Raw genomic sequence first — 24195 nt, 5'->3', positions numbered from 1 at the left:
AACAATAACTTCTGCTATTGTGTTGTCTCCGTAGCGCGTGACTTTTGTGTCTCCCTTAATAGGGTAACAGAGCGCATATCGGAACAACAAATTTATGTGATTATTTTTATTTTATTTAAGTTTTTTTTTTTTTTTTCAAGTGAGATAAAAAAATTGTATAGATAATAATCGTTCGTTCTAAGAATGGAGGAGGGTGGGGGTCTAGACATGGACATTTCAGACTCCCCCTCGCTTGCTCAAGCAGGGTGTAGTAAGTCCCTTAAACGGACTCCTATGCCCGAAGATTCTTCTTCTGGGGACGAGTCAACTCACACTACCAAGCCCCCCTGCAAAAAAAAGATTGCAAACCTTTCCCCTGATTCCTCCAATACTTCCACCCAATCATCGACATCCCTTCCCCCCTCTGATGTTACTGTCCCCACTCAAACCTTGTCCTCGAATTCCTCTCCTATTGTTTCCGCTCCCCGTGTCAGGGTTTATCCGGACGATGCGCCTGACGCTGGTCCTTGGGTTGTTTTTTTCCGGCCCAAACCTAATGGTAAAGCCTTGAGGGTCGTACAGATTATGACAGATCTGAAAAGATACACCTCTGTTTCGGAAATTTGCAAAGTAAGACCGAACAAACTGCGAGTTGTCGTGACTAACCGAAAGGACGCGAACGATATTGTTGCTGATAAGCATTTCATCCTCGAATATCGAGTTTTTATTCCCTCCCATAACGTAGAAATTGGGGGCGTTATATCTGAAACGGGTCTGACGTGCAAAACTATAGAAAGTATGGGAGTTGGCAGGTTCAAGAGGCTTCCTTCGATGGAAGTCAAAATCTTGGAATGTCGCCAACTTGGAAAAGTTACCCAGGAAGGAGTAGAAAAGAAATTTACGCCGTACGACTCGTTTCGAGTCACTTTTGCTGGTGCCGCCCTCCCTGACTACGTTATGGTGGACAAATTGAGGCTGCCGGTGCGACTCTTCGTGCCAAAGCCCATGACTTGCAACAAATGCAAGTCAGTTGGTCATACAGCAGCTTATTGCGCCAACAAGGAGCGCTGTGCCACATGCGGAGAGCAACATGAGGGGAAATCCTGCAGTGCGACTGAGCATAAGTGTCCATATTGCGGGGGATCCCCACACGTGCTCTCAGCTTGTGAAACTTACAAGAGTCGCTGGGATAAACAAAAGCGCTCTTTGAAGGAACGCTCGAAACGCACTTTCGCGGATATCTTAAAGGGCGCTTCCCCACTGGCTCAACAACCATTACCAACAAACAATGTCTTTGCTTCACTGCCAGTTGACGAATTGGAAGCGGATACAGCTAACGAGGGCACACCGTTTATTTTCAAAGGGAATTCCCGGCGCAACTCCCGGCGTCCACTCCCAAAGTTCAACGACAAGTCCCATCGGTGGTACCCCATGTTAGCTTGCCTAAAATATCGAGTGCAGCGGACAAGCAAAATCAGGTTCCTCCTGGCTTCCGTGGGAATAGTTCACCTTCGAACGACCCAGCACTCGAGGGGACATCAAAAACCCCAACTGTCCCTTTTTTTGCGTCCAGCTCAACTTCCCAATCGGGATTTATAAAGTTGACTGACCTTGTGGATCAAATCTTCACGTGTTTTAATGTTTCCGATTCCATCAGAACCATTGTCATCTCAATGCTTCCAGTACTAAAGACAATTTTGCAACAATTGATGCAAACATGGCCCCTCCTTGCAATGATTATCTCTCTTGATGTCTAATTTGAATAGAGAGGTCGGAGATATCACTGTTTTACAGTGGAATTGTCGTAGTCTTATCCCTAAATTGGATGCATTCAAATTTTTAATTCATAAGTTCAATTGTGATGTTTTTGCTCTGTCCGAAACTTGGCTTTCTTCGCGAGATGATCTCTCTTTCCACGATTTTAATATTATACGCTTGGACCGTGATGACAGATACGGAGGGGTGCTATTGGGGATCAATAAGTGCCACTCATTTTTCCGAATTGACCTTCCACCTATTGGAGGGATCGAAGCTGTTGCTTGTCATGCAAACATTAAAGGCAAAGACCTCTGTATTGTCAGCTTGTATTGGCCTCCGAGAGCTGCGGTTAGCCGCAAACAACTTGTTGACATGTGCTCACTCCTTCCTGAGCCACGATTGATCTTGGGAGACTTCAACTCTCACGGAACTGCCTGGGGGGAACAGTACGACGACAATCGTTCATTGTTGATATATGACCTTTGTAACAGCTTCAATATGACCGTTTTGAACACTGGGGAAACAACACGTGTGCCTAAACCTCCTGCTAACCCAAGTGCTCTTGACCTCTCGCTTTGCTCGAATTCACTATCGTTAGATTGCAAGTGGAATGTAATCCAGGATCCCAACGGTAGTGATCACTTGCCAATCAAAATTTCCATCACCATTGGGTCGAATTCTTCTGAATCTATAAACATGGCATATGACCTCACAAGACACATTGACTGGAAAAAATATGCGGACGCGATTACTCTAGCCATCAATTCCAGAGATGGTTTACCTCCATTGGAGGAGTATAACTTCCTTTCTCGTTTGATCCATGACAGCGCGGTTCGCGCTCAAACGAAACCCATCCCAGGTTCCACCATTCACCGAAGGCCTCCCAATCCATGGTGGGATAGCCAATGTTCAAAGCTTTATGTAGAAAAATCGAATGCATTTAAAGCTTTTCGGAAACGAGGAACCATTGACAATTTTCAAACGTATTTAGACCTTGAAAATCAATTTAAAAACTTGATCAAAGGTAAAAAACGTGCTTATTGGCGAAATTTCGTGGGAGGTTTGTCACGAGAAACGTCAATGAAAAAATTATGGAAAGTGGCTCGAAACATGAGAAATCGCTCTTCATCGAATGAAAGCGAGGAACATTCACATCGATGGATTTTTAATTTTGCGCGAAAGGTTTGTCCCGATTTCGCTCCCGTGCAAAGAATTGTTCGAGATATACCACAAGATAGGTGCGATCTTGATTCCGAGTTTTCGATGGTAGAATTCTCTCTTGCTCTCCTTTCAAGTAACAATTCGGCTCCAGGATCGGATAGAATTAAGTTCAACTTGTTGAAAAACCTCCCCGATGTGGCCAAACATCGCTTGTTGAATTTATTCAATAAGTTTCTGGAGCATAATGTTGTTCCGGATGATTGGAGACAAGTACGAGTTATAGCTATTCAAAAACCCGGAAAACCCGCGTCCGACTTCAATTCGTACCGCCCAATAGCAATGCTGTCTTGTATACGGAAATTGTTGGAGAAAATGATCTTGTTTCGCCTTGATCGTTGGGTTGAAACGAATGCCTTACTCTCAGATACACAATATGGGTTCCGCAGGGGCAAGGGGACGAATGATTGTCTTGCGTTGCTTTCTTCAGAAATTCAAATGGCTTACGTCGAAAAAAAACAAATGGCTTCAGTATTCTTGGACATAAAGGGGGCCTTTGATTCTGTTTCAATAGAGGTTTTGTCAGACAAATTACACTCTCGGGGTCTGCCGCCTCTATTGAATAATATGTTATATAACTTGCTTTGTGAGAAACATTTGAACTTTTCTCACGGAGATTCGGCAGTAAGTCGGTTCTCTTACATGGGCCTCCCCCAGGGCTCATGTTTAAGCCCCCTTTTGTACAACTTCTATGTAAGCGACATCGACAATTGCCTTACACAAAATTGCAGCCTAAGACAACTTGCAGATGATGGAGTGGTGTCTGTCGTAGGATCAAACGAATCCGACCTGCAAGGACCCTTACAAGATACTTTGAACAATTTTTCAACCTGGGCCATTGGGCTAGGGATCGAATTCTCCACGGAGAAAACAGAGATGGTGGTTTTTTCTAGGAAGCATAGACCAGCAAAACCAAAGCTTCAACTTTTGGGTAAACCGATCACTCATGCTATGTCATTCAAGTATCTTGGGGTCTGGTTCGACTCCAAATGTACTTGGGGGGTCCATATTAGGTATCTGAGTAAAAAATGTCAACAAAGAATAAACTTTCTCCGTACAATTACCGGCACCTGGTGGGGAGCCCATCCCGAAGATCTTATAATGTTGTATCGAACAACTATTCTCTCAGTGATGGAGTATGGCAGTTTCTGTTTTCAATCAGCTGCCAAAACACACCTCATTAAACTCGAGCGAATTCAGTATCTTTGTCTCCGTATTGCGTTGGGATGTATGCCCTCAACGCATACCATGAGTCTCGAGGTTTTGGCAGGCCTACTCCCACTAAAAGATCGCTTCAATTTATTATCTCTTCGGTTCCTCATCCGGTGTAAGGTTATGAACCCATTGGTGATCGGGAATTTTGAGCAGCTGATCGAGCTAAATTTTCACTCCGGATTCATGAGTTCATATCATGAATTCATCTCCATGCAGGTTGATCCTTCTTCGTATATTCCCAACCGTGTTTGTTTTCCTGACTACATCAATTCCTCTGTGCATTTTGATCTGTCCATGAAACAGGATATCCATGGATATTCAGATTATCAACGATCGAGGATCGCTCCAACGATCTTCGATTCAAAGTATGGGGGTATCAATTGTGATAATATGTACTTTACTGATGGGTCCTCTATGAATGAGTCCACAGGATTTGGAGTGTTCAACGAAATTTTTAGCACCTCTCACAGTCTTCAGAATCCTTGCTCAGTGTATATTGCTGAATTGGCAGCGATATACTGGGCGCTGGACAGCGTCGCCTCACGACCTGTTGAACACTATTACATTGTAACGGATAGTCTTAGCTCTGTCGAAGCTATCCGTTCAGTGAGGCCGGAAAAGCACTCGCCGTACTTCCTTGAGAGAATACGAGAAATTTTGAGTGCTTTATCCAGACGCTGTTATGTCATTACCTTTGTCTGGGTCCCTTCACATTGCTCAATTCCGGGTAATGAGAGGGCTGACTCATTAGCAAAGGTAGGTGCGATTGAAGGCGACATTTACCAGCGTCAAATCGCCTTCAATGAATTTTTTTCTTTAGTCCGTAAAAATACCATCGCTAACTGGCAACGCAAATGGAACGAAGATGAATTGGGCCGGTGGTTTCACTCGATTATCCCTAAGGTTAGCCTCAAACCGTGGTTCAAAAGTCTGGACTTGAGTCGGGACTTTATTCGCACCTTCTCCCGACTCATGTCCAATCACTGTTCGTTAGATGCGCTTCTCTTTCGTTTCAATCTTTCCAGCAACAATCTCTGCGTCTGTGGTCAAGGTTATCACGACATCGAGCATGTTGTTTGGTCGTGCGAGATGTATCTTGTCGCCAGATCGAATTTAGAAAACTCCCTTCGGGCCCGAGGAAGACAGCCCAATGTGCCGGTGAGAGATGTGTTGGCTCGGTTAGACCTTGATTACATGACCCAAATATATGTTTTCCTTAAAGCTATCGATCTTCGTGTGTGATTGTACCTATGTCCTTATACCCTCCTTTTCATCCATTGCGAGCGATTGGCCCCCTTGGTATAAACAGTAAAATAAGTTGAAATGTAAATATACAATAGATTTAAGAATCGAGTGTGATCATCAACATTGTAACAATTCCCTTATATCCCATCCCTTTCCTGAAAGATGTCACCCTCTAAACTCGAGTAAACCGCGAGTAATCGGTTTTCCACCTTACTAACCATAGTGTTAGGAAAATTATTTATGTATAGTTTTTAAACATATACTTAAGAATTCGGCTCCTTTAAACTAATGTAACTGAGCCTGTAAAAATAAACGATTTATATAAAAAAAAAAAAAAGAGAACCTTTTTCCCTGTAAAAGTGCCCATCTTCCGATGTATGGGTGAATTGCCCTTACTTCAATACAGTAAGGGTTAATTTTTGTGAATTTAAAAAAAAAACATTTTTAAAAAAAATCAATTTTAATTTTCTATATATTATTTTTTCAATTAAATTTTTCATTAAAAAGTTGTTATTTTTTCATGTAAACATAAATAATTTCCAGCATTTCATGCATTAACTAAAATTTCATAGGTTGTAAGACGTGAGAAGACGTGAAGTGAGAAATTTTTTGAAATTTTGAAAAATCATAGCTCAAAAACTATAAGTCTTACAAACAAATTTTTAAAGAAAAATTTCATTGAAAATGAAATATATTGAATATTAAACATCATTTTCCTCAAAAATATGTTTTTTTATAAATTCCAAAAAAATGTATCAATAGCCCGTACATTTTCACATAAGTTCCCCATACATTGGAAGATCGACACTTTTACAGAAAAATAGTTTCTCAAACAACAACTTTTTCATATTTTCTTTGAAAAAATTACAGCTAACCCTAATTATGTTTAAACTCAAGATTGAAATTCATTTTTTCCACAAACGTGTTTTTTTACACTATACACTATATCGTGTATGAATTTCAATTTAAATTTTTTTTTTCAGTGTCATTCAAAAAAAAATTATTTTTTATGAAAATTCAAACAATTTCTTACATTTCATCCTTTGATCAGAGTTTTAAAGGTAATATAGTTTTTGAGCTGCATTTTTTTTTGTAAAAAATTAAGAAAAAATGTTTGGCCCTTTTCAAAAAGTAGTTTAATTTTTTTTGGAGATTTCAAGTATGCAAGAATGCTCAAATGCTACCACGCTTCATTGGAATCTGAGAGGATGCTGCCAACACCTAAAACGAGTTGGTGTGAAATCTATCAATTTTGCATGCGATTCGCCTGTGGGAATAGGTATACATCGGTAGGTTTAGTGTTAATTACATTAAATTAATAATTCCATAAATAATTATTTGTTGAATTTCATTGTAGCCCTGATGCGTGATTTTGTTTTAACAAAAACAGATTCTAATTTTCATATAAAATCTCAGCTTCAGCATATGACGTTGGTTGATCGCTGTCTAGAGTGAAACTACAAAAAAGAAAGTCACTAAGTCAAATAATTTCTACCTCTCGCCTGATGCAATGTTACATGCTTTTTATCTTTCTTTTATTTCAAAGAGGCTTTACACTTAAAAGCTCGCAACATGATATGCGTGGAACCTCATGTCATCCGTTGGGAGAAACGTCAGGTCCGCCTAAGCTGGGATATAGACAGGAGAAATATTCATCCCACCCATCTTTATAATATTAAAAATACTACACTTCCTTGGTTCAGCTGAAACAACAATCGTTGAAGGCTGGTTCATATCTGTCTTCGACTTGGTCACATTTTCTTTAATCTATTCTTCATGTCATTTTTTTTTTATTAGTACTTAGTTGGAAGTTATGTCGAATATCACTCCTTGAATGTATTCTGAAGTGGAAAGCTCTAGAGTACGCGTGACCACAGAGCAAGTCGGAAGACATTTCTTTGGCACAACTGAGAGATGTAAGTATACATTTTGACCAATCAGAACGCGGGATATTCCCTTATGTAACGCTTGACATCTTCCAATTGCTCAATGTTTAGTTTCAAAGAATGTATATTTTTCATATTGTAGTAGATGCGAAGACATATTTTCTATCGAATGATGCTAATATATCTGCGATCTGTCGAGAAATGGCGGTGCTTAAATCGTCATCTTTTTCCTCTTCTCTTTCATTGTTCGTAGAACGAATGCAGCATTTGATTCGCGCATCACGTGTATGTCAGAGTATTTCAGAGAGCAACTGAAATGCAAAGCAATTGGGAAATGATAATTTCATTCTGTCATATAAAATAACACTCACTTCACATTCAGCGCAGTAATTCGAACACAGCGATCGATTGGAGCTCACCCACAACATCCAGATGGAACGACATGCAAATCGATGCGCTGCTTCCCCCGAACAAAATTGCACTGTTGTTTTGCAATATCTTTCTTTTTTTCCATTTAGGTATCGAGCTGTGTGTAACATCAACATTAGCGATAAATGTCTGCTCGCTGGCTGGATGGAAACTGATTTCAAATCGCACGCATCGATCGGCATAAAAATAGAAGAATGAACGCCATGATAATGTTAAAAAATGCTTGAAGAAGCTTGAAAAAGGTGAGCTTATAAATCTTAGACGATCAAGATCCCACCAAGGAATCAATGAAGGAAATAAAAATGGCAGTTGAAAGCTTTCGTTGATCGAGATTAAAACTATCATCAATATAAAAAATGATATAAATTAACACGTGAAAATTTTAAAACATACTTCCAATTCGCCAAAAATCTCCTGAATCTTCTAATCATTTCTTATAAAAAAAAATTATACCTGGTTTTTATTTCGCCCCTAGTGGTCTAAAAAATCGTCTTTTCGTACAATTTGTCGAATACACCAATTTTTAACAATTTAACAAACGAAAAGCATTCAGATGAAAATATTAGATGTTAAACTGATTTTGATATTTTTAAGAAAAAAAAACAACTACGGAAAACATATATTTTTCTGATTCTTTTAAATAATATGGGGAAAAGTGCCAGTTTTCAAAAATATATTTCAAAAACTAGGGTATTCGTAAAGAACAATTTTTTTTTTAATTTTAAAAAAATCGAATATCAAGCATCTCAAAAGTTTGAAAAAATATTTGTCAAAAAAAAATCGGATCATTGTTTCCTCGACAGACCTTTTTTCATGGAATAGTTGAAAATTAAAACATGATGACATGCTGTTACAAAAAAAGAAAAAAAAATTTGAAAAATGTTACTATTTTAAAATAAATTCAAAGGCAAAATACACTTACAAACATACATCTAAAAAAATCAGCTGTTCAACATCCTCAAAATGTGAGGCATGACTTTTGTGGTTACCATCTATGCCACGGAGCATGAATCTTAGCTGTGCCTGATGCCCGGAGGATGCGATCACAATGACGGACCGCGTTGGTTTGCTCGTTCCCTACTTACCTATACTTTATGACTTTCGCACGAAACGGCATTTTGCTTTCCGTGCAAACAGTACTCTCCACCACTCTCCAGAGGGAATGACAGACATAGGTCACGTTGAGTGCAACTATTTGTGGTCTCGATTGGAAATTTCTCCCATTACACATTAGCAGAATAGTACTTTCTAGAGCCCAACAGGGGACCAGTACCACCACCGCTGCTATGGCTTTTAATTTGCGCATAAAACATGATTGCGGTAAATATATGTGTTGTTGAACGTTCACATTTTTCTAATTAGCGCAAGTGCAGGTCGCCTCACTGGGAGACAGATATTAGCGGTGGTTAAGGAGATGGATAATTACAAACTAAAAATTTCATAAAATAAACTTTGAATTAAACGGAACACATTCTCATACGTGTAGCAATTACGCGGCCAAAACATAAGTAGGGCACGCGATATCGGTGGCAGCATCACATTTGCATTGCAATGTACACGGATCCATTTGTTAGTAACGGTTTCCTGTTTTATTTCGCGGTTAAAATCTCGCAAAACAGCAGCTGCCGTTCACCTTAAAAACCCTTAACCTGCCGGCAGTGATCAACGAGAGTTATCTGGTGATTTTAATCGCTCTCTCTTAAGAACCCTCCGAAAAAGTTGCGTTACTTTGCGTTGTTGTCCATAGGCGGCAGAGGAGTTGAACCACGGCGGCACAATCGCACAATCGGAAAGATTCGTGCGAAAAACAAAAGAGTGTAATTAAATCCGAACCGAAAATACTTACTTTTTTCTGGGACGATGCCACGCAAATGCTTTTGTCTGGAAGTAGGGAAAAAAAGGAAAATGAGTTTTGAGTCAAAGTGGTCAACAGCAAAATACATCTAGCTTGGGTGCAGCAATGGGTGGCGGAGGGGGAAAACAGACATCATCAATTAAGTGATGTGCTCTAATTAGGTATATCGAGAACATATTTTTGTAGACTGTAGCAACCGGTCTGTTTATCGTGACTTGTTATCACCGGAACGATAATTAATGATGGTGATGCACGCCTAGAAAAAGTGTTTGCTTTGTCTTTTTGTACAATATTTTATCGTATCATAATCGTACCATATATGAAAACATGAAAACAACAAGCAGTAATGTGAGGATCAGTTTTACGCAGAATGACCTAAATTATTTTCGATTCAACCATCTTCAAGAATCTTCACGCGGTTCTATAACATTTTTTTCGATTATCTTTGTTTTCTAGCACAATAACTGAAAATGTGTTAATAAAAATTTTTCAGTTTCTTTCAGTTTGTCTATTTCCAGAACCGTGCCTATGACAACACTCCTGAGGCACCAACCTAAACACTGTCATTAATCCCACATACCCGTAATACAACAGAAGAATATATTATTCTTTATAGAGATGAACCAGCCTTTGGCTGAAAATCTCTTTAATAAAGAAAGAAAAAAAAATATTATTCTGACTATTAACAGCAATAGACCCTATATTGAACTCAGAACTATCAGTGAAACAAAGAACCCTGCATATCATCATGTTCATTGTTAGTTAGGCATTGCTCATAGGGGAAGACGGGGTAAGACCGCCCGGCAGGGTAAGACGGACCACTTCTAGTTTTATAAAAATGCTTAGTATTCTGGTAAATTTGCTACGCAAGAAGCATTAACAGCATATTTTTCTCATTTCGAAACATTTGGCAACATCTGAGCACACTAAATGTCAAAATTGTAAACAAAACAAAACTTTCGTCCATTGCGACTGCAAGTGATCTAATTTTCAAGGCAACCAAAATAAGGATATTTACAGCAAAAACTATATATTCCGTTAGTTGCCAGTATCCCAGTCCTTCACGTGTAAAATCTCTATATATAAAAAAATGTTGTGTTCGTTTGTGTATGCGCCAAGCTCAAAGCTGGACACAATATACATCGCACTCCAACGAATATTGTTACAACATAAAAAATTTTAAAAATTGGAAAAAAAATATTTTTCATATGGCCATAGTGCGTTTCTGAAATTAAGCTTCTAATGAAAATTTACCATTCCGTATTAAATATGAGTTTTATGTGATGGAAACATCTTTTTTCAAAGTGTTTGACAAAATGGTGAACTGAAATTGTGTTTCGAAACGATTTAAAATTTATCTATTTCCCTCCTCTATCTTTATCTTTATATATAGGGTTGGGGAAAAAGAAATGTCGTATTTCTGATCGAAATTTGACGCTTTATTTAACATACTTAAAATTATCTAAACTAGGTCAAATATGCGCCGTTTTGTTCGCAAACTTGTTGCCATTTAGAAGATGTGTGAGGCCGAGCGTTGTCCTGGTGGAAAACAACACCATTCCTATTGATCATTTCTGGCCGCTTCTGGTCAATCACCTGCTTTGAACGGTCAAGCTGCTAACAGTAGAGAACCGAGTTGAGGGTCTGGCCATAGTTGAGCAGCTCATAGTGGATGATTCCTTCCAATCCCACCAAACACACAGCAAAACCTTGCTGACCGTCAATCCGTGCTAGGCGATGGTTTGGGCCGGCTCACCGCGCTTCGACCACGACTTTTTTCGCTTTAGGTTGTCGCACGTGATCCACTTTTCATCACTAGTCACCATCTTCTTCAAAAATGGGTCGAGTTCGTTACGTTTCAGCAGTGCATCGCAGGCGTTGATTCGGTCTAAAAGATTTTTTTTGCGTCAACTCGTGTGGCACCCATACATCCAGCTTTTTTTTTTTGGAATCCAATCTTCTACAAATGGTTCCGAACGGTTTTATGGTCTATACCCAGTTCCTGGCCAATCGAGCGAGTGCTCACATGCCGGTCTACTTGGATGATTTCAACGATTTTATCGGTTTCCACGACGATTGGCCTACCGGTACGGGGTGTATCTTCGATAGCCACTACACCAGAACGAAATCGATCAAACCAACGCTGTGCTGTGCGAATCGTTACAGTTACAGGTCCATAAACTACACGATTTTTTTCGCCGCCTTCGTTGCAGTTTTACCTCGCAGGTAGTAAAAACGTAAAATATGGCGAATTTCTTGCTTGGTGGACTTCATCCTTGACGCGCTATAATTTGAGACTGAAAAGGACAATCACAACACTGTCAAAACGACACTTGTAGCACAGATTGTCGTATTTAAATAGCCATATAGTATGACCCGATGCAATAAGTAAATAGATTTTTAAAGCGCAATCCGACATTATCTTCCCGGGAGCCGGAAGCCACTTCCGCTGCCAGAGCTTGGGCCATCAACAGGCCATCCGCCACTAAATTTTTCAACCTCCTAACATCCATAACGGAGCACATGGATTTTCGACCGGCAAGTACATTTGATGCAGACAAAACTTGCGTTTGTATGAAAAGATTGGGAGATAGATAGCTACCATCACCATAGGTTTCTATTTTTTTGGCAGCCCTTACTATTGGTAATCTTCTTGCCCCTAAAATAAAAGGTCCTCGTGTTACGTAGAGAAAACGTGTTGCAGAAAACCGGCCGAGTTACTTCGAACGACTACATGGAAGGCTTAAAAAGGGCCAAAGCGTCAAAGGACATAAAAGGTATATAAAACGAACGAATGACGACTTTCAGGAAACCTAAAGGATCAAAGACATCACCTACATCGGGGTCATTCAGACTTCACGTGAACATATTTTGAGAGATTTTAGACCCACGTAGACAATCGTTTCTATAGATTCCGAAAATTTGGTAATTTTGTCACGAATACTTTCTAAACTCTGCACGTGGAATATGGATGACCTTTACAAAAGTTTTTGTGTAGTTTATGAACAACCTTTAAACATGTAGTATCTTAGCCAACACTGTTCCTGTTATTTCTACTAGACTAAACTGTTTGAAAATAGTCTTGGTTCGTCTTACCCCGTCATGGTCCGTTTTATCCCGCCAGCAAAATAAAAAGTAATTTTTTATCATTTCAAAAATTAATGAAAAAAGACAAAAAAAATGATACAATCAACAACTACACATTTTTAGTAGTATATTATTATATAATCAATGATATGCGGCCCTATTAATAGGGGAAATCCTAGGAGTCATTTAACTAAAAAATAGTTTTCTTAGGGAGACGGGAGACTGGCGAGAGCAGTCAACGAGTACAGACGTGGTGTTTGGTCGCTCCGATCTTTTTTCTTTTTTTTTTCCATAAGCGTCGATAGTGTGATGCCAAAAAACGGACTGTAATTTTGTGAAAAGCTTGAGGCGCTCGTTTGGAAGTGTTTCTTCAGCTTTGTGAGTTTAAAGCTTTAACCAAAGGTCAACAAACGAACCAGGATCCAGGTTTTGCGTTTCAGTTTTCTGTTTCGAAAGTGTTCATTTCTTCAAATTTAATGCATCGAAGCGCTAGATTGTATGTGTGTATAGTGCGGAGCAGTTTTCCGAGCGAAAATAGGAGCGGGAGCGGAGAGATTCTGGATTCTATAAAGCTAAGTGCATCTATTCTAGTTTCTCTCTTTCTCTTAAATTATGCTTGAGTTCTCCACTAGCTCAGTTTCGTGTCGCTATATTTTTTCTTTCATCGAGCGAATGTGTATGTCGAAATGATGCCCTTAAGGTGAAGGTGGAAGCTAGCCATTGTAGTAGTATAGGTAAACCCTCGTGTAAAAATGGGGTAATAGTGTTTGTGAGAGAAGAGCAAAGCACACGTAAATAGATCAATTCACTTATCAGACTGTGTGGCGCTTCATTGACACGAGTCTTTGAATACATTTGAAAAAAAAACAAATAACAATTCAATACTAAAGTAAAATGTATGAACGATATGTTCCGATGAACAATTGCAAATATAAATATATATATATATATAGAAGGTGCATTTGCATATGATTCTGATTATACGCGAGCGTAACATGAGCAAATTAATAACACATGCGAATTGGGACTCTTTTGGTATTAACAAGTTCTTCCGCATAGTAACTCGATGTTGATAATTCCTTAATATTTTCCTTCGTTGATCGTATTGTTTTCACATATTCACGTTGGAAAGCCTTAACCCTTCTCTTCGTTGGCCGAGGCATTTAGATTGAATTTAATACTTTTCCGTTTACTGTTTTTGAAAGCATAGGCAGCCGTGGCAGTGTTCCGAGCTCTGCAATACAATTTTCTTACCCAATGTTAAAGTTGCTAAAACTTACATTATAGACCCATTAAACGTAAAAATAATAATTGTATTGATATCAACACAATTTTATTCTATTGATTTTCATGACATGGGACGCTATGACTCCGGAATAACATTTTATTGAGTGGTTTTTATAGCTGTTTCGATGATGTTGTTTGGCATCAGTGTCGAAAAAATAACGATGCTTCCACCAATACAAACAAAACCATTGCTGAAGATTGAAAAACGAAAATTTAACTTTCAGAGCACTTGCTCGAGTTTTCCGGCGTTCTTCACTATACGGTGCGAAAGCAGATGAAAATTTAATATCTTGTGAGTAATCGATTAAAGTTTGGTTGATATTACTTGATGGGAAGTGTGCAAAAACGATCATTTTCTTCACACTGTTTCGCAAAATTATTGATTTTCTGGCGAGGGGTGAGGGAGGGAGATGAAAGAAATGAGCGCCATTGTAGCAGCCATTTGTGGCTAGCTTCCACCTTCACCTTAAGATCCAGAATTCCAGACGTTAAATAACGAATCACGATAAATAAAATCCGAATCATGTGTTTTTGTGGGCTTCACGAGTTCTATTTAGCTTAATTATTTAATTTTAGCTGTAAAATCACAAAATCATAAATGTTACGTCGGAGATAGGATATCAAAATTTATTCATTCAATTTATCAGCTAACATTACCATTTAATTGAATACGTCTTCTCGGAAGATCTAGATATTTTTCCGTTGTTTTCAAAACGTAACATATCATGAAAACTTCTTCGCACGATCGCCAGCGTTAGTTCGATATCGAGATTTGTACCGAATATACATGATCAAGAGAGTTATATGGTGATCGACATTATCATTACAAGCGTTTTCATTATTATTTTTGCAAGTTTCTGTGATATCGTGAAGAATAGCAGTCCTCCCGGTTGTCTCGCTAGGTTGGTAAGTTGGGGAAGTTGTCTCGGTTACCTTCTCATATCACCGAACATATTATAAAATCTAGAAACTTTAAAATTTAAAAATTTGAAAAATTAAAAATCAAAAATTTTAAAATTTTAAAATTTTAGAATATAAAAATATAAAAGTATAAAAATTTAAAAGTTTAAAAATATAAAAATTACAAAATTTTAATATTTAAAATTTTTAAAAATTTTAAATTTAAGATTTTAGAATCACATCACTTACCGCAGTGAATCCTGATTTTTTCTTAACCATTCCCACTAACAACTATACCTTCCATGATAAACGCTAGGGAATCACGCTATAGAGGCGACCCTTCTGGCTTTCGGGCGGCGAATATCATACTAACATTCTTTCCCTTCCCCTGGTGACTGAAAGGACGTGGCCGGCGTCGTTATTAACCATTCAAAGCTGGAATCACCGAAAATTGCACAACGAGAATGATTTGCTAGTCCCAAGCGTCATTCTGTGTGTTCTTTGTGCATTTTGGTTGGTTCAGGACAATCACGGAGAGCAACTATGAAATGTACAGTCTACCCAAGCTCAGGCTCAAGCTCAAGCTCAAAATAGTTTTCTTGGGGGGGCGGTCTTATCCCGTCTTCCCCTACGGAATACGGGATATGGTTATTACTAATGGAATGGGTGGAATGTTTGGTTCATATTTTCTCGTAATGCTTGTTTTTATTCCAAATTCACAGTCAGAAAGTTATTCATTCGTTTAAAGTGGGTCATCAGTGTATTATGCGAAACAGCAATTTCATTAAATCAATCAATCTCGTAGGCATCAGACAAAATGAAACAAAACACGAACGCGAAACGTGAAAAATTATCTTCAAAATCAATTATCATTCCACCAATATCGACAACAACACCGACGGCATATAATGCGACAATTCAATTGTTCAACTTCTCCCCCTTTGATTCTCACCTCCATCACCCTATCACGCGATCACTCCCAACTCGCAAGTTCTCCGTTTTTCCACTTGCATGGGATCATTTTAGGGTGCGTTCCATTCCAATGACACATTCTTAGAATAGCATCAAAGCACCTTGCCGGTGCCGCGAGAACCCCCTGTCTCTCGGCGTTCGCGCTTTAAATGGTTATTTAATTCGAAGTTGACTAAACCGAACGCTTTCTGTGCCACCGACAGCAATTATCCAATCCAATCCAATCCGAACCAATCCAATCGCGTCGGGTCTCCGATGCTGCTACCCACTCGATTGGGTTACACTATCGAATGCATTCACAACACCAACAACGAAGCTGAAATGCATAAATTAATAATTACCACACATTCACGCGGCAGTTTGCTGCAACGAGCGAAAATTGGAACGTTACCCCTCAATGGGTTGGTTTTCTCCTGATCGGCGCGAAACTCGCCCACGGAAAGCAGCAAAAAGAAAAACAAACAATTCCGTCTCGCGAAATAAAGCACCGCCGTAAACAAAAATTGCAATGCAAATCATTCAAACTGACGCAATTAATCTCACGCGACCGGCGGCAATGCAGACGGCATGCAGACAGCCCCCGAAATCGAAAAACAAGGAAGCTCTGTGAAGAGTGCGAAGGATAGCGGCGGCGGCGGCCGGCAACGTTCCGGCAGCTTGATGTCGAAAGTGAGCAAGACTGGGCCGAGGCTTTTTTTTTATAAATTCGTTTATTTTTACAGGCTCAGTTACATAAGTTTAAAGGAGCCGAAATCTTAAATATATTTTTAAAACTATATATATGAACAATTTTCTTAAATCTATGGTTAGTAATGTGGGAAACCGATTACTCGTGGTGGACTCGAGATTAAAAGGGTGACATTTTCTCAGGAAAAGGATGGGGTATAAGGAAATTATTACAATGTTGATAATCACACACACTTAATTCTTAAATCTATTCGTACATTTGTACAGTTGTGAATTTACGAGGCTTTTTATCGATATTGGTTTTGGTTTTGTTTCGGAGTTGCAAGTAATAAACAGCGGAGGCCTTATCGAACACGGAAAATCAGTGCAATCGAATCAAGGTAATTTCTGGGGGTTCATTTTAGACACGAGTTCCGGGTGTTATGGAACGTTTCAAGAATAATTTCTGTGAATGTACAGTGATAACGGCGGAGATGAGGACGCTAAAAGAATTTAGAGTTTTGTTCAGAGTAATGGCTCGCCTAATGGACTCGCCTAGAAGACTCGAACATCTCCGTTTTGGAACTCGAAATTTGTTTCAACATGGTAAAAGATAATGGTGACTGAAGATTGAATTATGTTAAGGGGATATTTTTCAATACAAAGTTTATTTGAAGCATATAGCCTTTGGTAGTAGAAAAAACTGCCTAAGAATGAGCTGTAGAATACTGACTGTTAATAATATGTAAGAATAAATGTATTTTGATGGTGCAATAACGTAGGTATTAAAAATATTGATCAATTTCGGATGGCAATGAAAAAAAAAATCTACAAAGAATAATTCATTGGATCAAATTTTTATTAAATCCTACGTCTATTAAGCCTTTACAAAAATGCTTGGACGTCCTTATCAGCTGATTTGCAGAGGCCATAGCGAAAACAGACAGGGAAAAACTATCGATGCTTTATTTCAGGGGTTCTGAAACTTTTTTGTGTAATAGACCCCTATTCCAGAATTAAGTGATGCCTCAGACCCCTATAGCCAAATTTAAAAAAAATCTATTTCTAGTTTTTGTCTTATTCATACAAAATTCTTACTAATTTAAAGACTTGGTTGGTTGGTTGACCTGTTATAAGGCCATAACATCTATATTGCCACCACCAGAAAATATTTTTTGCCACACTTGGAGTATTATTTCAATATTTTTCTTAACCAAACACTTCTAAAAGTTTCTGGCAATACTAAAATTTTTTAGGACTGCCATTAATGCTAGATATGTGAAAAAAAACACAATTTCAGAGCGCCGGCAAAAAATTCTGTTTAAATTTGTTGAACATGTAACAAGTTGATAAGGTTTCCACTGTAAGCATTCTATTTAGAATCTGCTGTGTAAGTGCATGCAGTTTCTTCATTAAAAAAATTATGTGTTTGATGAAAAATAAAAATTTATATTTTTTTTCTTCGTATGTCTATATAAAAAAAATCGCTGCACTAGAGATATTGAGTTAATTTTTGTATGACCAAACGCACAATAAAATGAGATTACAAGGCAGTGGCAAGCGGTGTTTATCGGGTTAACGGGCAGTGGCAACTATATTGTCACCAATTTTTTCAACTGTTTCCGTAGTTTAGTTTTTATCAAAGATATTGTGTTTGAGTCGACTCCTTACCTAGTTTTCACGGCATTATGAAGGGTTAAGCCAGAATTGCAACGTGTTTTGAATAGAAATCTGGATGTTGGAAAATCAAAAGACTGGATATGTCTGGATTTTTGTCGACATTTTCTATATTTAATTGCGAACTTTATTGAACATTCTCACGAGAACGTCGTTTGATATTTGTGGAAGCGAACACAGTTTGCTGACGAGCAATGACAATGCAGTGTCTTTCTCAAGGCAGGTTCAGAAGGAGTTTGTATTGAATTTGTCCATAAAGGGCCTTCTCATGACTACAAAAGTTCAAATTCTACATAATTCTACACAATCAAAACTTTTACGTCTGATGTGTAAAACATGGTTTAACAGTTATTTTTTCTTATCATATATCGACGCATTATACTTAAACGTTGCAGATATGTGCACCGAACGACTTACTTCTGTGTTCAATAAATTTTAGGGAAAAAAATGTTTAATTTTGGAATTGCCATTTAACCACCACGGGTAGTGTTGGCTAGAACCCATATCCAATCAAATATATTTGGTATGCGATTTTGTCCCTCTTGAACAACGAAACCATCTCGTCAATGATCTGGAATACGTTTCGGTAACCTGTTTAAGGTGATAAGAACAATCATTCACGAACAGTATACAATGGCCTCCCAATTCCTTCGATGAAATCAGTGATGCCGTTTTGAATAACTGTTTCAATAAAACTAGCATAAACTAACTTTCAAAACCAACTTAATAGAGTCAAATTTGATTGTCGAATGTTTTTTTTGAATCTGGAAAAAATTGGTCAAAGTGCGGAAAGTCTGGACTAGTCAAAGGATGGTCTGAATATCTGAATGTTCTACCAAAGCCTGGAAGATTCGATTCCAGACAAATCTGGAAGTCTGACGACCATGGGTTAAGTTAGTAAACTTGACATTATTTTTTCATCATAATTCAATAAAATAAATAGATGTTAAATGATATAAATATCAATTTAACTGTAAACAATTTGATACAAATTACTCACAAATACTGGAGTAAGTAATTAATTTTTGAAAAAAAAATATAAAAATTGCAAGTTAATGATATTTTTTTAAATCATCTTCTTTCTTTATATTTCTTCTAATGTAATCTCTTGAATGCAATTAGTAAATGAGTGTATTCAAGCTTCAACAAATTCCAGAACGCAAATACCAAATGCCAAATTTTTCATCTTATGCAAACTTATGCGCGCTCATCCATTGTTGAGTTTTTGAAAAGTACGACAATAATATTTTCTACTAGAAATCAAGTTGGATCACCCCAAGGGGTCGATATCGACCACTTTGAGAACCCCTGGTTTATTTCGCATTGCCAACTCCACCCCGGATTGAAGAAGTTCAACTTTGAACATCCTCTCCCTTCGGATGAAGATGAGAGAGCGTCAAATGAATGCCAGGGGCCGTGCTGCACAAGCGAAGAATTCAGCAGAAGCTGAAGCGGTAAATCGAGAGCGAGCTGGTCTCATCGAAGATAGGAGCAACCGGTCAATGGTGAAGAAGTTCGTGATCGAAATAGGTCCTTCTGTAGCTAATGATCAGCGAGAAGAGAATTTCCAAGCCTCTGTTCTTTCCTTCGGAGCTTGTGGTGAACGGGGTTACATACAGTACGAAGTGCTTGCCTAAATTTGCCGCTTCCATCAAGAAATTTCATGCAAAGGATCATGTGGTCTTTAGGCCGAACCTGATCTCGGCTCATTATGCCAAGCGACCACTAGAAGAGATGATCCGACTGAAGATAAACGTGGTATCGGAAACCGCCAAAACTCCCATCGTTCCTCAGCTGCGACCGATAGAAAATTTTAGGACGAACCTCAAACGGAGTAAGGTAAATGATGTTGGTTTGTCCAACTTTAGGTGTTTTCACGCAACTAGTGAATGTAAATTGATTTTTCTTGGAATGCCGAGGTAGTCCTAATCGAAGCGAATCGACTGAGAGGAGAGTCGATATTCATTTTTCACCTTCGAATAATTTGGGCCCTGGTGGAAATAGTAAAACAAGTGAGTAATTTAACGATTAAAAAAGGTATATTTAATTAACACGTTGACTACCACGTCAGTCACCGGTAACTGACACTGAGCTTTCCGTTCGGCCCGCGTCAGTCACCGGTAAAATATGATGATAAAGGTAGAAATTAATTTTTTTGTCGCAGAAATTTTACTGCTTTCCAGCAGAAATAATTCCTTACGGCCCTAATACATTTAAAAATTTCCATCGTGTATATTTTAATTTTCCAGTATTGCGCTTCGCATTGCTGTACTACGATATCAGCGTGTGACCTAACGGGGAAGTCGCTATAAAACCACGTGGCACTCAACGTGTTAATGAAATGCGGAATTTTTCAAAAATCTAACGACACTAATTTCTCGCATAGTCTTCAACTTCATAATTTATCATCGTAGACTTTCCTTATAATCACACATACCATGGTCTTCTAGTTCCATGTTAGTTCCAAAAATACTGCATTAAATGATATATTTTTCCATAATGGTAGTTACAATTCATAAAGAGTTCTTCAATTCTCTTTTTAATGCCTTCATTAACAAGATCCAAATAGAAGTTTTGCTGATTTTATAAATGGTTAATGTGATTGTTAATGTGATTTGCTGCTGTAGCGATTAATTCTCCCCAAAATTAAGAGGAAACATACAGCGCAGGTTTATTCATAATTTCCAGTAGTATTGTTAGTAAGCAGTTCATTTTCCCGACCTTATCCGATAGTTACCACTTTGTATCAGAGAGCATCTGTCCAAAATCACTATTCGACGAATTTCATGCCAACTCGTTAATGAAATTCGACGAATTTCATTAACTCGTCTGCTGTAAAATCGAAAAAATGTTGTCCCAAAAAAATATTTTGATATTGGATTTCATTGGAAAGTTACAGCCAAAAGTATGAAGTTACCTTAAGAGATATAGTATTACTGTACGAATTTTCAAAGGCATTTGTCTCGAAACCATGTTTTTTCAGCTGGTGGTATCGATATCTCAGGATCTACTCGACCGATTCGGCTGCAATTTTTTATCAACATGTAAAAATGAATTATCTAAAGCGTTGAATACCCGTTTTTTGATATCTCATATTTTCGATTTTTTATGAGCTTCTAAACAGCGATTTTTTTTGAAACTCATTTTTAGCAAAAATGGCCGCCATTTTGACAATTTTTCTAATTTTCAAACACCCCTATGTAATGTTTTAGGTATTATCCAAAAGTTTCAAAATATTCATTGGAATTCGTTCTAAGATACACCGTTGCTTCAGAACCGATATCACCACTGCCGTGATCTTGCAAAGTGACGCAAGCGCCAAAATTGACATTTTTCTTTTTATGTTATAGATCGATAAAGAATAACAAATCCTTTCAAACGACTGCGAAGTTTACTAGAAATGTGGAAAAATGACCCCTTAAAAGCTTGAAAACGAAATGGCGTAAACGCCATTCCCACTGTGATGTGGCGCAAGCGCCATTTCCCTTATGATGTGACGTAATTTCAATTTGATGCGATGTGATTTTTGATCCGTTCTGATGGCATAGAATGAACGAGAAGGAACAACAAATTTCAAATAACAACATCAAACAAGGGACAAAGCATCTTGACGATGTTCACTTACCTAACTTGCTCAATGTCTCTTTCGGATGAATTGAAGCTGAGTGTTGATCGAAGGGTAAATGTCGGATTTGGTGAACAGCTGCACTCTTCTAAAATCTCCATCGCAACGCATCGTATAACAAAACTCAGAACATCCTCGCGTAAACTGTATTTGCTTTACATCGGATAATTTCGGACGGCATTATCTTATTCAACACGGATGTTTTCAATTGCTTTTGGATTGGAAAAAAAAGGTGCTGTCCATAGTTGTTACAATCGGGTTCTCTACTACGTTAGCCCGCTCGACACATGCTACAAATACGGAAAATATGTAGAACTCTTCTCCCTGATGCTACTTCATACTTCGCTCAACGGTGGCATGTTGTAGAAAATATTTGGAAACAGATTCTCCCATACTTTGAAAGATGAACGCCAATCGGTTATGGAAACAGCGATTGAAATTTGCTGTTTCCACAAGAAACTGGCGTTGGTAACATAGCTTAAATAAAACTGCATGTTTTCAAAAATCGAGTCCATGGCAATGTTTTTCCATCAATTTTACATAATTTGTACAGATCAGATTTTCGTAATGTACGCTTATGCTGATTATACATGCAATTTTGCGAAAAGTCTCCTACTGAAAATTCTTCCCTCTGGCACTTCCGTCAGTTTGCGAGATTACGGCAGACCAGCAAGGTACCGATTTTCAGGTAGTGTCTACGCATCCAGCTGTCCGCTGCGTAATAATCATTATTTGTGCATTCAAAAAATGGCGAAAACATGTTCAAATATACCTTAAAAAATAAGTTAACACAACCAAATTTAGTCGTGACTGATTTTTTCTGGCGACGTGTGCAAAGAAAGTGTTAAATGTAAGAAAGAAATAAACACATTTTTAAATAAAATTTTTGAACGAATCATTTATTTTTCGTTTAGAATGAGTATCTGATTTAGTTTTGCGAATGGCGATATCATAACCAACGCGGTTATACCAAGGTGCGATTATTGCTAATTGAAAAAAAAAATCCTATTTAATAGTGTATCATGTTTTCTACAAGGAATTTACAACAGTTTTATTCTGATAATGGTTTTATATTGATTTTATATTCTGATAATGGTGTATTGAGATAATTCGAATACTGGCCGAGTAAGAGTAAGAGTTACATGCAATCAGCAATCAATTATTTTCATTGAGATTGAGAACAAACTCAGAACTGTCTTCAGGAATGCTAGTCTTACTTTACTACAAATCTAAATTATTATGATCGGCGGCGCGAAAACTCACTTATTTGAAGACTCAAAAACTGTTAGGCTTGGTGGAGAAATGCGTTGGGCTTTTATGCATTTCATGTAGTTCCATATGCTCCTGTATCAAAAAAGTATTTGGATAAGAACGAGACTGCACAAATAACACCGACCTTCCTTCGTTTGAGAACATCTTTAAACACCCGATTGGACCAAAGTCATAGATAATCTTCGAAATGTTTATCAAGAATATAAGTTATGTATACTAACCTCCGGACATTTTTCAGAAGTTCAAACTGTGAATAATGACGATGCAATAGATATCATATCAAGTTGGTTGATATAATTGATGTAAGTGAGGCTTCCTTTTGGCCGATACGAGAAGGAACTGCAATTTTTGAAACGCAACAAATGCCCCCATCATTTACCTAGTGAAAAAATGTAAATTATAACACTTGTACCGAATCATTCGTCATTTGTTACGAATGAAACAATGTAAAATGATGATTTTCTAACCTTTTCAACGTAGAAAGAAAATGTCTGATTTTTCAAAACAAATCAAAACAATTTCACACCAAAAAAAAACAAAACATCATCATTTCACTCGCTACGCCATCTGGTTGCAATTCTAACGTAAATTCGTCAATTGTGTTATAATTTATCTTATTTTAATGAGAATTCTTTTCCAAATATCCGGTATCCGTCCGGATAGTGACTCACTAGTTACCGGATATCCGTTTCATCTCTAATCGATACATTAAATCAAAGCCAATGAGCAAGTTATTTTTGAAAAACTATTACAATTGCAAAAATTTGGATTTTGTTTTCGTTATTACTGATTGTGTTTGAAAATATCTAAAAATATCTAAAATAAAAAAAATGGGTGAGTTAAATTCAATCGAATTTAATATATTTGCTTTGTGAGTAAAGAGATTGAATAAATGCCATGTAAGGTCAATTCATGCATTGTAATAAATTATGTTCTTCGTTACAAGTAAAGTTAATGACTTCGTTACAAGTAAAGTTAATGACTTCGTTACAAGTAAAGTTAATTCACGTTTGGTATGATGCCTAGGACAAAATATGTGAACGGAAGAATTATCAAACGATTATTTTATTTTACATTTCCCTCTGAAGTTTGCATCTCTCAAGTGCATGTACTTCTCGAACCAC

General features: G+C 37.8%; 1 protein-coding gene across 2 annotated transcripts in view; it reads right to left on the bottom strand.

Moving 5' to 3' along the window:
* Window positions 1–24195, bottom strand: part of LOC129779968 (protein spire) — a 434695-nt gene that overhangs the window by 313160 nt on the left and 97340 nt on the right. For both annotated transcript variants that reach the window (XM_055787780.1, XM_055787781.1), the window contains exon 2: window positions 9577–9611. In XM_055787780.1, the coding sequence (XP_055643755.1) occupies window positions 9577–9611 (35 nt within the window). The remainder of the gene's footprint in view (window positions 1–9576; window positions 9612–24195) is intronic.

Source organism: Toxorhynchites rutilus, chromosome 3 (assembly GCF_029784135.1).
Source record: "Toxorhynchites rutilus septentrionalis strain SRP chromosome 3, ASM2978413v1, whole genome shotgun sequence".
In the NCBI taxonomy this organism is placed as follows: Eukaryota; Metazoa; Arthropoda; class Insecta; order Diptera; family Culicidae; genus Toxorhynchites; species Toxorhynchites rutilus.
Note: the sequence above shows the minus strand (reverse complement) of the source record. Positions and strands in the feature narration are given on the sequence as shown.